The sequence below is a fragment of the Miscanthus floridulus genome, chromosome 5 (assembly GCF_019320115.1).
Source record: "Miscanthus floridulus cultivar M001 chromosome 5, ASM1932011v1, whole genome shotgun sequence".
Classification (NCBI taxonomy): domain Eukaryota; kingdom Viridiplantae; phylum Streptophyta; class Magnoliopsida; order Poales; family Poaceae; genus Miscanthus; species Miscanthus floridulus.
The window spans coordinates 44,748,226-44,762,105 of record NC_089584.1 but is presented as its reverse complement, the minus strand read 5'-3'; the positions used below and the strand labels follow the sequence as shown (position 1 = coordinate 44,762,105).

The following is a 13,880-nucleotide window of genomic DNA, read 5'->3' as shown; positions in this document are numbered from 1 at the left end:
ATGGCTACAGGTTGAATTTATTCATTGAACACCACAGCACCTGACAAAATTGCAATGTTTACCTTCTGGATTACATTTTTTTTGCATGCTTTGTCTTGGATAGTGCTAATTGTTCGTATTGTTTCTAGCTTAGTCTGGAACTCTGGATAACATCCTTTCTGAAGAAATTGAAGATCATGATGCTCTGATGCTAATGGGATGCCTCTTCCTTTCAAAAGATTTCTTGAAACATTGTTGTGGAGATGGATACTAACTCAGATGAGCAAGGTACATATATACAAGATCATGAAGGTAAAGCTAGAATTATATGGAACACCTTCAGAAACCGAATTGGAGTGGCAGAAGAAGCAACAATGTTATACAACTTAGCTTCTCTCTTCACCCGACACGAGGACTTAAGCTGCCTAGTGGAACCCTTCACCCTTGAAGAAATAGACAGCCCGTTCGCTTGTTGGTTTCAGCCAGGGCTTATCAGCCAGCCAACAGTGTTTTTCTCTCACAACAAACCAGCACCAGCCCGGCTTATCAGCCTAGAAACCAACCAGCGAACGGGCTCAATATTGTTAGAAGAATGCCTGTTGATAAAGCCCCGGGGCCAGACGATTTTAATGGGTTGTTCCTCAAGAAGTCCTGGCACATCATTAAGGAGGATTTTTATAGACTGTGTGATAGTTTCTTTGGAGGGAATGTAAATTTGGAAAGTATGAATAGTTCCTTCATCACCCCTGCGCCAAAGCATAACAGCCCTGAATCAGTTAACGACTTCAGGCCGATCTCGTTGCTCAACTCAAGTCTGAAACTATTGACCAACATTCTTACAGATAAGCTACAACAAGTCATCCTCCAGCTCATTCATAGATATCAGTATGACTTTATTAGATCAAGGACTATACAGGATTGCTTAGCTTGGTGCTTTGAATTCATCCACCAATGTCACCAGTCAAGGAGGGAGACAGTGATTCTAAAGCTCCATTTCGAAAAGGCCTTCGATACGGTGAAGCACAACACTATATTGTCAGTGATGCAGCATATGGGTTTCTCAGACACTTGGATCCATTGCATTAGGATAATCTTCTCCTCAGGCACGTCGGCAGTGCTACTCAATGGAGTCCTGGGGAAAAAAATTTGTTGCAAAAGAGGTGTATGACAGGGTGATTCTCTCTCCCCGTTGTTGTTTGTCTTAGCGGTAGACCTACTCCAAGCTATTATAAATAAAGCAGCCTCCCTTGGTTTGTTGAGAAGACCAATCCCCCAGCCGTGAGAAGAGTTCCCAATAATTCAATACGCGGACGATCAGCGGCGGATCCAGGAAATATTTCAGGGGGGCTGAACAACACTGTTGCTCGATATTAAGTCTCAGTCCCCCCCCCTACACTATAGAATTTTGCCTAAAAATTTATGGGGGCTCCACAGGGGGTTCCACTCCTCCAGTATGGGTAGGAGGGCTCGAGCCCCCCCCCCCCACCCGTCCCACCGTTGGATCCGCCCCTACGGACAATACACTTTTTGTCGACAGAATATCGTCGGCAGTCCTCCGAGGGGTAACCCACGAAGGTAGATCGATCGGCAGAGGAGCGTGAGATCAAGAACAAGAAGGCAACAGAGACACACGAGTTAGACAGGTTCAGGCCGTCAATATGACGTAATACCCTACTCCTGTGGTCTGTTGGTTTGTATTAGCTATCGTATGATATGCCGTGATTTTAGAGGGGGTCCCTGCCCGCCTTATATAGTCCGGGAGGTAGGGTTACAAGTCAGTTAGATCTAAGAGATAACCGGAAAGTAATAACTGATTACAGGAATCTTGGGGTCATACATATCCTAACAGAACTCGTAATATCTTCAGGATATCTTCCCAATGTCTTGCGGGAGGCGCCGACCAGAGTCGTGCCTCGCAAGGCTTCTTCTTGTGGGCTGGGCCACCCCTAGGGGCGCAGCCCATGTGGTCTGTCGTGGGTATCCGGGGTCGTACACCCCACAGCTAGTCCCCGAGCACCTTGTACCCGTTGTGCAACGTCATCTTAAGCTTGTCCGAGCAGGTGCGAACAGCGCCGAGCAGTCAAGCTTATGGTCTCACCATCATGCTGAACTGCCGAGCTTGTGAGCCGTCGCCGAGCAGTGTGAACCGTTGCCGAGCAGCACAATCTATCGCCGAGCACCGTGAATCATCGTCGAGTAGAGTGACCAAAGTACGGCTTGCCATAAGGGTGTAAGGAGCTCAAGTTTAGAATCGAAAATTTATCCGTAGTGGACCAAGTGTGCCCACTTAGAATCCGAACAAACTTGTTTGAGTCAATCTTCCTCTATAGGCGTGTAGTCTTCGAGAAAAAATCCGCACACTCACCGTGAGGTGAAGTGTGCCCACTTAGTCCCCGAGCCTGACAGCAGATGATGTAGTCATGTGGTGCCAGGGTCAGAAACAGAGATACAACCAAAAACCAACGGAAAAGACTAGCAGTCCCCGAGCTGCAGGCGGAGTTATCGGAGAAATCCAATCGTGGAGGAAAAACTGGAGTAACGGCTGGACAGCATCAGTTACTTAGCCTCAATAAATGGCAGAGATTTCAACGATATGTCGGCGTGGAGCAACTGAAGGCAATGATAAATGAATGCCATGGGCTGCGGTTTGCGCGAAAGCCCAAGTAACGGCCCATTTGCCGCATCGGAGAAATCACAGCGGCGTAGATCGCAGGAACGGTTCCCAAAAAACCCTTGAATGTGGAATGGTGGGAAGGATCCTATATAATAGTGCCTCCGCAGTCCCTGTTCCCACCTTTTCCACTTCATCTTCCTCCTCACTTCTTGCGCCGCCAAATTCGCAACCACAGCTGCCTCCACCGCCGAACCCTAACTAGATCTGAGAGATGGCGCTGAAGAGAGGAACTGCGAAACCGAAGAAGACGAGTCCCAAGAAGGCGAATGCCGTGGCCCGACGCGACGAGGAGTGGGTGCCGTCATGAACAGGAGAAGCTCAGCTGAACCGATTGGTGGAAGCCGGCGTTCTCCTAGATCGTGCGACCGCCGGATGGCGGCCAGCTCTCGGTGAGTCCTTTCCCACGCCTCACACTGACGAAGCGGTAGTATTCGAAGACTATTTCTGGTGTGGGTTAGGGTTTCCTGTACACCCATTTTTGAGGGATCTGTTGGAGTTCTAGGGGGTTACTCTGTGCAACCTTCATCCCAACACCATTCTGCACATCTTTGTCTTCATCCACTTTTGTGAGGCATACCTTGGCATCCTACCCCACTTCAATCTCTTCCGTCACCTATTCTGGCCGAAGAAGAGAGGCGGGGCTAGTTCGAAGGTGGTCGGTGGGGTGTATCTCCAGCTTCGGGATGGGATGGCGAGTGAATATCTTATCATACCACTAAACACTTCGCTGAAGGGGTGGAACACCAGATGGTTCTACATGAGACAAAGCCACCTAGCGGTGCGTTGTAACGCCAACCACATCCCAAAAAGCCAGAGGAGTTGGTCGGAGCTGCCGAGCAAGGACGACATGGATCAAGTGAATGAACTCCTCGGCTTGATAAAGGGCGTGAAGACCAATGGCAAATTGGTAGCGGCGAGTTTCATAGTACGTCGTATACAACCCTATAAGGAGAGGGCGCACCCAGGTTTTGAATTCAAAGGGGAGACCGACGGGACTCGAGAGAGGCCCAAAATCCTTTCCAGGAGCGACGTCGAAGAGCGAACTGCCGAGCTGTTTGCTCCGCTATCTTCCTTCAGGCTGTCAGGGTACACGAAGCCCTTCAATTACAAGAATCTGCCCCCTCAGGTAAAAGTCTTTACTTTATGTTTCTGAGAATTTTATTTATACTGCTGAGCAATAAACTGATCCTACTCATGTGAAGATCCATTCGCAGGACAGGGCAGTGTATTTCTCGGGCGTACTGAGAAACGATTGGCCGCCGTCAGTGGATGCACGTCGACCTATTCAAATTGAGGAGAGCTCCATCGGTGTCTCCTCGGAATCCAGAGGAATGGACACTGGTCGGACGGAGAGTCCTCCCCCGGTGCCTGCAAAAAATAAGGGAAAGAGGCCGGCAGAAGATGAGCCGGCACAGAAGAAGAGGAAAACAGCAGCGACTGCTCCCCGCAAACCAGGCAGGATCTCTCTAGATGATGACCAGACCAATCAAACATGAAGAACCACGGTGTTCGATTGGTCTGACGACGATGAAATTCGCACGAACCCTCCCTCGAGCACAAAAGGGCCTCCGCTCTACCCACGCATGGAGCAACAAACCGGTGTAGGTGAAGAAGTCCCTGAGGCTACGACAAGGAGAGTCCCCGAGCATCGAGCGGAGGGAACTGCTGCGCAGCAGACGTCGGAAATCCCCGCGGAGCGGGTAACGGAGATCCTAGGCCAACAAACGACAGCAGCCCTAGAGCAGCCAACTGAACCAAGGCTGTCCGAGGAAGAGATGAGAATTCCCCCGCCAATCACTGGAGTTAACCCCGTGGCTACGCCTGGAGGCTCTGGCCGGCACCGTCGGTTTAAGAAATTGAACCGTCAGACCAAACCGTAAGTATTCTTGTGCTGCAGTTAATTTGCTGTATTTTCTTTACTTATGTTGTTACTGAATAACTGATTTGACACAGTGCAAGGCGAGCAACAGATCTAGCCCCACCCGCTCAGACTGATCGGCGACTAGAAACTTGTCCTGGAGCGGTGGAGACGATAGCAGACCACATCCTGGAGTCCCCGAGTGCTCGGGAGCACACTGGGGAACCAATTGCTGCCCCTGGTGATCTTCCTGGCGGCGAGCGACTGCCTACAATGGCGAGTGAATAGGCGATAGCTCCTTCTATGACAGTGGAAATGGGGGCGGAAAAGATCTCAGAGTCAAATGAACAGACGACAGTCCCCGATTCTCTAGAGGGCATGGTCGGAACTACTATCCGACCACCGAGCCCCAAGGTGGTCCCTCCGGCTGCGATGGAAGAGGACAAGGTGGAGGAGATCATGCGCGATGAACCTCGACCTCAAGCAGTCTGGATCCTCCGAAAGCGCGGTGAAGAAATAGTTATTGTTGAAGAGGAGGACACCACCAAGGAGTTCAAGAGATTGGAGACTTCCCTTACTGGTGTGATGAAACAGATCAAGGTGAATACTTTTTCTAGAAAAGTCATAGTCGTTTGTTGGCAGTGGTTAACAATAATGTCATCATATTTGTTGCAGGAAATATCTCGAGTTGCCGAGCAGCGCCGCCAGCTAATAAAGCGAATGGAGCCCCTTGCAACGGAGAACGAAAAACTCAAAGAGGCCAGAAACCTCTCGGAGAAGAATATCCAGCGAGCCCAACGCGAACGAGACCTTGCTGAGTCCAACGTGCGGGACCTAGAATACCAAAAGGGGGTCCTTACCGAAAAGCTGGCGGCTGCGTCCGAGCAAGTGCGGAGCCAGTCCGAGCAGTTGGCCGCTATCTCCGACCAACTAAAATGTGCTTCGGAGCGGCTGGAGAGGAAAAGCGAATAGCTCAACAGTGTATCCAAATAGAAAGCAGGTATGGTACATCAATGAATGTACTTTAGTATTGCTGAACAGCCTCATTTCCGTTAACAACTGCTGTGCTTGTAGAGCAAGATGCTGAGCTCAGCCAGATGCGCCAGACCATCGATCAACTTCGCCAGGAAAAAGCAAAGGAAGCAGAGCGGGCGACCAAACTTGTTGAGGAGCTGAAAGGTGAATTCCTTCTGGTCGGTATCATTGTTGTAGTAGCTCCTCATATAACGGATCATTGTAACTCTTGCAGATTATCGTCATAAAGCCAAGGCACAATTCGACGTGCTGATGCAGGAGGCCAAGGTCTAGAAGGAGAACTTTGATACTGTAGTCACCGCAATTAAGTTGGTTCTTGACTGCATCAACCCAAAAACGGCCACTCAGCACAACGGCCGGCGGCAACACCCTGACACCGTCATCCAGAGGTGCAAGGCAACATGGGAAAACTTCAAAACCTTCAACCGCGATGCCATTACTACCGTCGCTACCCATGTCCTTGCGGTTGTTTGGTCCCATTATCCGACCATCAACCTTCAGTCCATAGAGGGTGGGTTCGCAGAAGGGCTGAGCAACGTGGAGACCCAGCAGCTGGAGGATGAAGTGGAGGATGCAGCAAAAATGCTGGCCAGCGACATAGATCTATTTGGCGAGATGGATGGTGATGGCAGAGCTCATTAATCTGATTATAGAAGACCATCTATAAAACCTTGACTGTGTATTAGAAAATGCGATAGCGCAAGAAAACAAGTACTTATCAAATATTTGTCATAAGGTGCTTGTATATGTAATATATGCAGTTTGCTTATATTTTGGCGAAATAATCTTTGAAGTTTCAAACATGACGCGGTTATGCGTAGTTCAACTAACGTCCGACCAGTTGGTCTGCTGCTGTTCCCTATGGCCTTGGCTAGCCCATAGTCCATAACATCGAGCGTGGAGCCCGTGCACGTGTAGGAGTAATAGACATGACCCAGGAACCGCAACCGACCACCCATGATGTAGAGCGCAGAGCCCGTGGCACGTGTAGGGAAAAATTGGTGGATGAGTCTTTTCCATAAAAAACAACGCTAAACGTGTTCTGGTCGGCAGCTGTTATACAAACTTGGAGATAAAAACAACACAAGCGGCGTCCGAGCAATGTATTCTATGTTGAACTCTCGGCCTTGGCTAACCCATAATCCATAACACCGAGCGCGGAGCCCATAGACATATAGGAAAAATAGAGGTGACCAAAGAACCGCAGCCGACCACCCATAACGTAGAGCGCGGAGCCTGTAGCACGTGTAGGGAGAAGTCGGAGATTGGGTCGTCTCCGAAGAGAACAGAAAAGAAAAAATATTGCTCTCCGATCAAAAAATGTTTCCACTATATGGAAAACATGCTCTGCGATTTGGAGACATCGAGTTTGGCGATTTGGAGAAATCGAGTTCGACGATATGGAGAAATCATGTTCGGCGATATGGAGAAAATCGTGTTCGGCAATTTGGAGAAACGAGTTCAGCGATTTTGGAGACATCGTGTTCGGCGTTTTGGAGAAAACGAGTTCGGCGTTTTGGAGAAAATGAGTTCGGCGTTTTGGAGAAAATGAGTTCGGCGTTTTGGAGAAAAATGAGTTCGGCCATTTGAAGAAACCGTGTTCGGCGTAGTTACGGTGATTACGTATTGGAGTTCGTTATGAAGTAGCATATAGCTCGGCGACCACAAGTGGTTGTTAATCCACAATAGAGACAAAATGGAGACAAGTTATGAAGACCAAAAAACATTGCTAAATATAAATTTGTAGAGTATATATATGTAGTGTTTCAAGGATAGAAACATATAAGGTGCTCGATGTGCCACGAGTTGGGAACATCGACTCCTTCTAAGTCACTTAGGCGATAAGAACCTGGTCGAGTAACCTCCTTGACAACATAAGGCCCTTCCCAAGGGAAAGAGAGCTTGTGCAAACCTTCAGTCCTTTGTTTCCTGCGGAGAATGAGGTCGTCGACAGAGAATGAACGACCTTTGATGTTTTGGTTGTAGTACCTTCGCAAGCCCTCCAGATATTTAGCTATACGGACACAGGTGATTAGGCGCTCTTCTTCGACTCTGTCGACGTCCTCAGACCGAACAGCCTCGGCCTGCTCTTCATCATAGTTTTCCACTCTAGGTGCTCGAAAAGTAACGTCCGCTAGTAGTATGGCTTCTGAGCCGTAGACCAAAAAATATGGAGTTACACCAGTGCTATGACTAGCTTGAGTACATAGTCCCCAGACTACAGCTGGAAGCTCCTTGAGCCATCTGCCCGAGTGCTTTTCTTCTTTCTGATACAATCGCTTTTTTAGGGCATCAAGGATCATGCCGTTCGCTCGTTCGACCTGGCCATTGGCTCTTGGATGGGCAATGGAAACATATTTGATGGAGATGCAACGGTCTTTGCAGAAATCCCAGAAGTGATGTCTAGTAAATGTAGTTCCGAGATCGGTGATGATGCTGTTTGGTAGACCAAATCTATGGATGATATCTTCAAAGAGCTCAACTGCCTTCTTTGCAGTAGCCGAGGCGAGCGGTTTATATTCAATCCACTTGGAGAACTTGTCAATGGTGACATATACGTACCGGAAACCACCTGGTGCTGGCTTAAAAGGCCCAATCATGTCTAGTCCCAAGCATGCAAAGGGCCAGGAAGCTGGGATGGTTTGCAGCTCTTGCGTCGGCACGTGTATTTGCTTAGCGAAGAATTGGCATCTTCACAATGTCGGACGAGATCTTCTGCATCAGTGATGGCTGTGGGCCAATAAAAACCAGCTCAGAAGGCCTTGCCGACCAATGTTCTCGAGGCCGCATGGTTGCCGTAGGAACCAGAGTGAATTTCAAGAAGCAACTTCACTCCCTCCTCTTGGGTGATGCACTTCTGTAGTATCCCTTCCTTGGCACTTTTCCTCATCAAGCTACCGTCCACCAACACATAAAGCTTGCTTTTATGAACTAGGCATTCAGTTTCAGTCTTGTCTGTAGGTACCTCGGCGCTGGTGCGGTACTTGATGAATTGATCCCTCCAATCGGCGACCGGCAAAGGTACTGCAAGTACCAACTGCTCGACAGGGGGAACTTCTTCAACTTCCTTATCTTCTTTGATGGATGACGCCAGGAGATCTTGAACAAAAACCCCTAGCAAAATCACGGTGCAAGAAGAACCGAGCTTGGATAGTTGGTCGGTGAGTTGATTTTGATCACGTACCACGTGGTGATACTCGATGCCATAGAATTTTCCTTCAAGCTTCCTAATTTTAGCGCAGTAAGTGTCCATCTTCTCGCTGGAACAGGACCAGTCTTTGTTGAGCTAGTTGATAACCAGTGCAGAGTCCTCGTACACCATGAGGCATTTGACGCTGAGCGCGACGGCTATATGAAGACCATGGAGACATGCTTCGTATTCCACGGCATTGTTTGAGGTCGGGAAGTGTATCCAAAGAATATAACATAGCTTATCCTTGGTCGGCGTAATGAACAGAATGCCCGCACCGGCACCGTTGATATTAAGGGCGTCGTCGAAGTACATTACCTAGTGTTCGGGGCAAGCAGCGACGATGGGCTCTTGGATCTCGGTCCATTCAATGACAAAGTCAGCGAGCGCCTGTGACTTAATGGTAGGTCTGCTTCTGAATTCAATGGAATAGGTGCCGAGCTCAACAGCCCATTTAATGATGTGGCCATTGGCTTCTTTATTGCGAAGAATGTCCCCCAAGGGAAACTCAGTGACCACGGCGATATTGTAGTATTCGAAGTAATGTCGGAGCTTGCGCGACGTAATCAAAATTGCATATAACAGCTTTTGTACCTGAGGATAACGAGTTTTTGGCTCATTAAGTACTTCACTAATAAAGTAGACCGGATGTTGTACATTGTAAGCGTGCCCAGCTTCCTCACGTTCGACGACGATAGCTGTGCTCACGACGCGAGAAGTGGCGGCGATGTATATGAGCAAAGTCTCGTCTGGCCTTGGCACTGTCATGATCGGCGGCTTTATCAAAAACAACTTGAGCTACTCGAAAGCTGAGTCTGCCTCCTTCGACTAGGAAAAGTGCTTGGAGGCCTTGAGGAGCTTGAAGAAAGGCAGCCCTTTTTCGCCGAGGCGTGATATGAAGTGGCTTAAAGCAGCCATGCACGTGTAAGCTTTTGTATATCCTTGACACATGTTGGCCGTTTCATATTGGTGATGATGGAGACCTTGTCAGGATTAGGCTTGATACCTCGAGCACTGACTATGTAGCCCAACAGTATATCGGATGGAACTCCAAAGATGCACTTTGAAGGGTTCAGCTTCCATTGGTACTTGTTTAGGTTGGCGAAAGTTTCTTCGAGGTCGGCGATAAGGTTGTCGGCTGTCTTGGTTTTGACGACCACATCATCGATGTAGGCTTCGACATTGCGGCCGATCTGCTGGTCGAGGCACATCTGAATGGCCCTTTGATAGGTAGCCTCGGTGTTCTTGAGTCCGAAGGACATAGTTTTATAGCAGTATGCACCGAAAGGTGTAATGAACGACGTCTTTATCTGGCCTTCTTCCTTGAGGGAAATCTGATGATAGCCGAAGTAATAGTCAAGGAAAGAGAGTAGTTCGCAGCCGGTGGTAGAGTCTACAACCTCGTCTATCCGAGGCAAGCCGAAGGGGTCTTTAGGGCAGTGTTTGTTAAGATCAGTATAATCGATGCACATTCTCCATTCTTTATTCTTTTTTCGAACGAGAATAGTGTTTGCTAACCAATCCGGATGATACACTTCTTTTATAAACCCAGCAGCTAAGAGCCATTTTATTTCTACCCTAATAGCCTCCTTCTTGTTTGGCATGAATCAGCGGAGTTTCTGCTTGATCGGTTTGGTGGTCGGCAAGACATTCAAGGAGTGCTCGATCTTCTCCCATGGTATCCCCAGCATGTCTGCAGGTTTCCAAGCAAACACATCGCCGTTTGCATGTAGGAAGGAGACGAGTGCGCCTTCCTATTTGGGTTCAAGGTGAGCCCCAATCTTCTTGGTCTTCGAGGCCTCGTCGAGGCCGAGGCCGACCTCCTTGATTTCCTTGGACTTGGCGGAGTCACAGGGAAGCTCGAGCTCTGGAATCTCCATGACATCGGCGAGTACTGTCTTGGCTTCGGCGACCACGCTAGCCATCTGGATGGAGAGGCCGGTGGCTTCGGCGAGAGCGAGAGCGAGACTCTCTGTCTCACAGGCGTAGGCAATGGACAGGTTGGCCCGCAGAGCCAGGACTCTTGCAGGCGAAGGCATCTTCAACACCAGATACGCGTAGTGTGGTATGGCCATGAATTTGGCCAGAGCTGGCCGGCCAAGTATGGCATGGTAGGCGGTGTCGAAGTCGGCGACATAGAAGTTGATATGCTCGACGCGGTAGTTGCTTGTCATGCTGAACTGAACTGGTAGGGTAATCTCTCCAAGTGGTCTGGATGCCCTTCTAGGTACCACACCCTAGAAGGAGTCCGAGGGTGTGAGATCTGATATCGCGAGGCCCAACTCCCTTAGGGCTTTGGTGAAGAGTAGGTTCAAAGCACTGCCACCATCAACGAGGACTTTTCTGAAGAGCACCTTCTGGACGGTTGCATCGAGGACGAGGGGAAAACGCCCTATATATGGTATATCTGCCCACTAGTCAGCCCTACTAAAGGTGATGGGGATCTCAGACCATGGGCGATAGCTGGGGTCGGCGGTAGTTTCTTCTGAAGCGACGGCGAGCACTCGTTGGGCGGCAAGCTTTCGTTCCCTTTGACTCTCAATGGAGGCGAGGCCCCCGAAGATGGTGGCGACCACCTTATCGTGGTCCTGAAAGGCGTTGTTGTTGTTCCCAGGCAGTCGGCAACCTTCCGCTCCATCGCTGGCATCATCATCGAGCCTCTTGTCCTGGAATTCCCTGGCGAGACCAATGCAGTCCTTCATCTTGTGTTTGGCGTTCTTATGAAGAGGGCACGGGCCGTCGAGGATCTTTTGGTACTACTCGTCGTAGTTACGCTTGGCGCGAGGTTGACTAGCAGCGGCAAAGATGTGTTCTGGGCGGCGGAGGCGATTTTGGCTAGGCCTGTGTCCTCCTGTTCGATCACGGCCGCTATCGTGATGATAGCTACGATCGTCGGGACGGCGGTCGCTGTGACATCGGTCGTCGGGGCGATCATCGTATCAGTGAGGTGGTCACTGAGTACCTGTGTCCTCGTTGAAGCACACCTCGGCTTCCTCTGCATCGGCATACTGGTTGGCGGTAGTTATCATTTCGCCGATACCGGTCGGCGGCTTACGGTTGAATTTGGAGCGAAGCTCGCGATGGTGGAGTCCACGGATAAAGGTGGTGATGACTTCAACTTCCGTGATGTTGGGGATAGAGTTCCTCATCTCGGAGAAACGCCAGATGTAGCTGCGGAGGAGCTCGGATGGCTTCTGGTTGATGCGGCTGAGATCATGCTTTGTGCCGGGTCGAGTACACGTGGCCATATAGTTGTCGGTGAAGACTTTCTTCAACTCTTTCCATGAGCCAATGGAGTCTGGCGCAAGGCTGATGAACCAGCTCATGGCGGGTGGCGTGAGCATGACAGGGAGGTAATTTGCCATGACGCTGGTGTCTCCTCCCGCGGCACAGACGGTAGTGGCGTAAGCCTGCAACCACTGAGTTGGGTTCATTCTTCCTTCGTAGGGCTCGACCCCGGTGCTCTTAAAACCACGGGGCCATCAAAGCGTTCGGAGTGCCCTTGTGAAAGCCGGAGGCCCCTCAGGGTTGTCGACACTGTAGTCTGTGGCGTTGTGGTCGGGGATAGGCTCGAGGGCTGAGTCCGGGTTGCCGTACTCCCTTTCGTAATCCTGGCGGCGATGTACTTTGTCTTCATGGTGACCAAAATGACGTTGCTCGATATGCCGCCGCGCATCTTGGAGGTTGCTAAGATGTACTCTAGCATCCTGCTCGACCTCCTGGTCGTGTTGGCGATGGTGTTCGTCGCGATGCCCCCCAGGTCCCCCCTAGAGAGGTAGCGATTGGTCGGCGAAACGGCTTTGACTTGGGCGGCGATTGGACCTCGGCACAGCTGATCGGTGAATCGTGCTCGTAGAGCACGAAGGTCTCTGATCCTCGCGGATCTCATTGACCTGACAGTGAGCCGCTTTAAGCATGGCGGCGATCTTGTCGAGCTCGGGCGTTTGAGGGAAACAGGCGAGCTCGTTGGCGGCTACTGCCAAATTGGCGCTTGGAGTCTTGAAGACGTCGTGGCCGTCGACGCGGAGGAATTCTTCGTCGAGGTCGCGGTAGAGCGGGAGCGGTCTTCCTTGAGAGTCAAGCCGATTATTTCGAGCAGCCTCGGCCCTCGCGATGGCTGCCTCGTTTTCTCGCCGTTGCGCGCGGTTGACGTTTTGGTTCTCCCGAGCAACGCGCTCCTCCTCGGTTTCCCCGTTCCAAGGAGGGCTATCGATGCTGACGTTGAAGATCGCACCACCCCGGAAGGGTGGAAGGAGAAACTGATCGGAGAAGGTTTCGGCGAGGGTCTCCGTAGAGCCCTGAGACTCAGAGCCCAGAGTTTCTTCCGGGATGGTCTGGAGGTGCACCCCGGGGCTCCGGCCTAAGTGTAGCGTGTTGACGGTCGGCGGGAGCTGGACGACGACCTGGTCGGCGAGTTTGCCCCTTAGGGCATGCTGGTAAGCGGCGGCGGCGTTGGACAATACGAAGGGTAGGGCCGTAGCCCCTGCAGTTTCTCGAGCACCATCCGATAGATCTGGATCGGAGGGTGGTCGGCGCTGAACTAGAGTGTCCAGTGCCGATTCGGCGATGGAGAGACAATCGGCGAGCTTTAGTCCGACCCGATCGATAGATTCGATCAGATCGTCATTGTTGATCGGCCTCCTCTGGTAGTGAGGAAGCGGACGGCGAGTCGTTGCCGAGGGAGACCTCGGAATAGGCTCCGAGATCGGATCTGCAGTTGCAGGAGTGGTGGTGACCGGCGCAGAACCGATCTGCCCCGGCTCGAGGAGCTCTCCGACTCCATCAGCGTTGATGACCCAGGAGATGGATCCGACCGTGAAGATCTGGCCGGGCTACGGAAGGGACGAAGAGCCTGCGGAAAAGCCATCTTGTTCGATAAGGAAACAGCACGTACACCCCTACCTGGCGCGCCAACTGTCGACAGTTAATCGTCGGCAGTCCTTCGAGGGGTATCCCACGAAGGTAGATTGATCGGCAGAGGAGCGTGAGATCAAGAACAAGAAGGCAACAGAGACACACGAGTTAGACAGGTTCATGCCGTCAGTATGACGTAATACCCTACTCCTGTGGTCTGTTGGTTTGTATTAGCTATCGTATGATATGCCATGATTTTAGAGGGGGTCCCTGCCCGCCTTATATAGTCC

The 13,880-nt window shown here is 50.7% G+C and overlaps 1 protein-coding gene across 1 annotated transcript; it reads left to right on the top strand.

Annotated features, from left to right (window-relative positions):
- Positions 1-4,826: 4,826 nt before the first annotated feature.
- LOC136454586 (uncharacterized) lies at positions 4,827-6,188 on the top strand. The gene is made up of 5 exons (XM_066454961.1): positions 4,827-5,111; positions 5,187-5,475; positions 5,586-5,690; positions 5,761-5,813; positions 5,895-6,188. Exons 1-5 carry the CDS (start codon positions 4,827-4,829, stop codon positions 6,186-6,188), a joined length of 1,026 nt encoding a protein of 341 aa, XP_066311058.1.
- Positions 6,189-13,880: the final 7,692 nt, after the last annotated feature.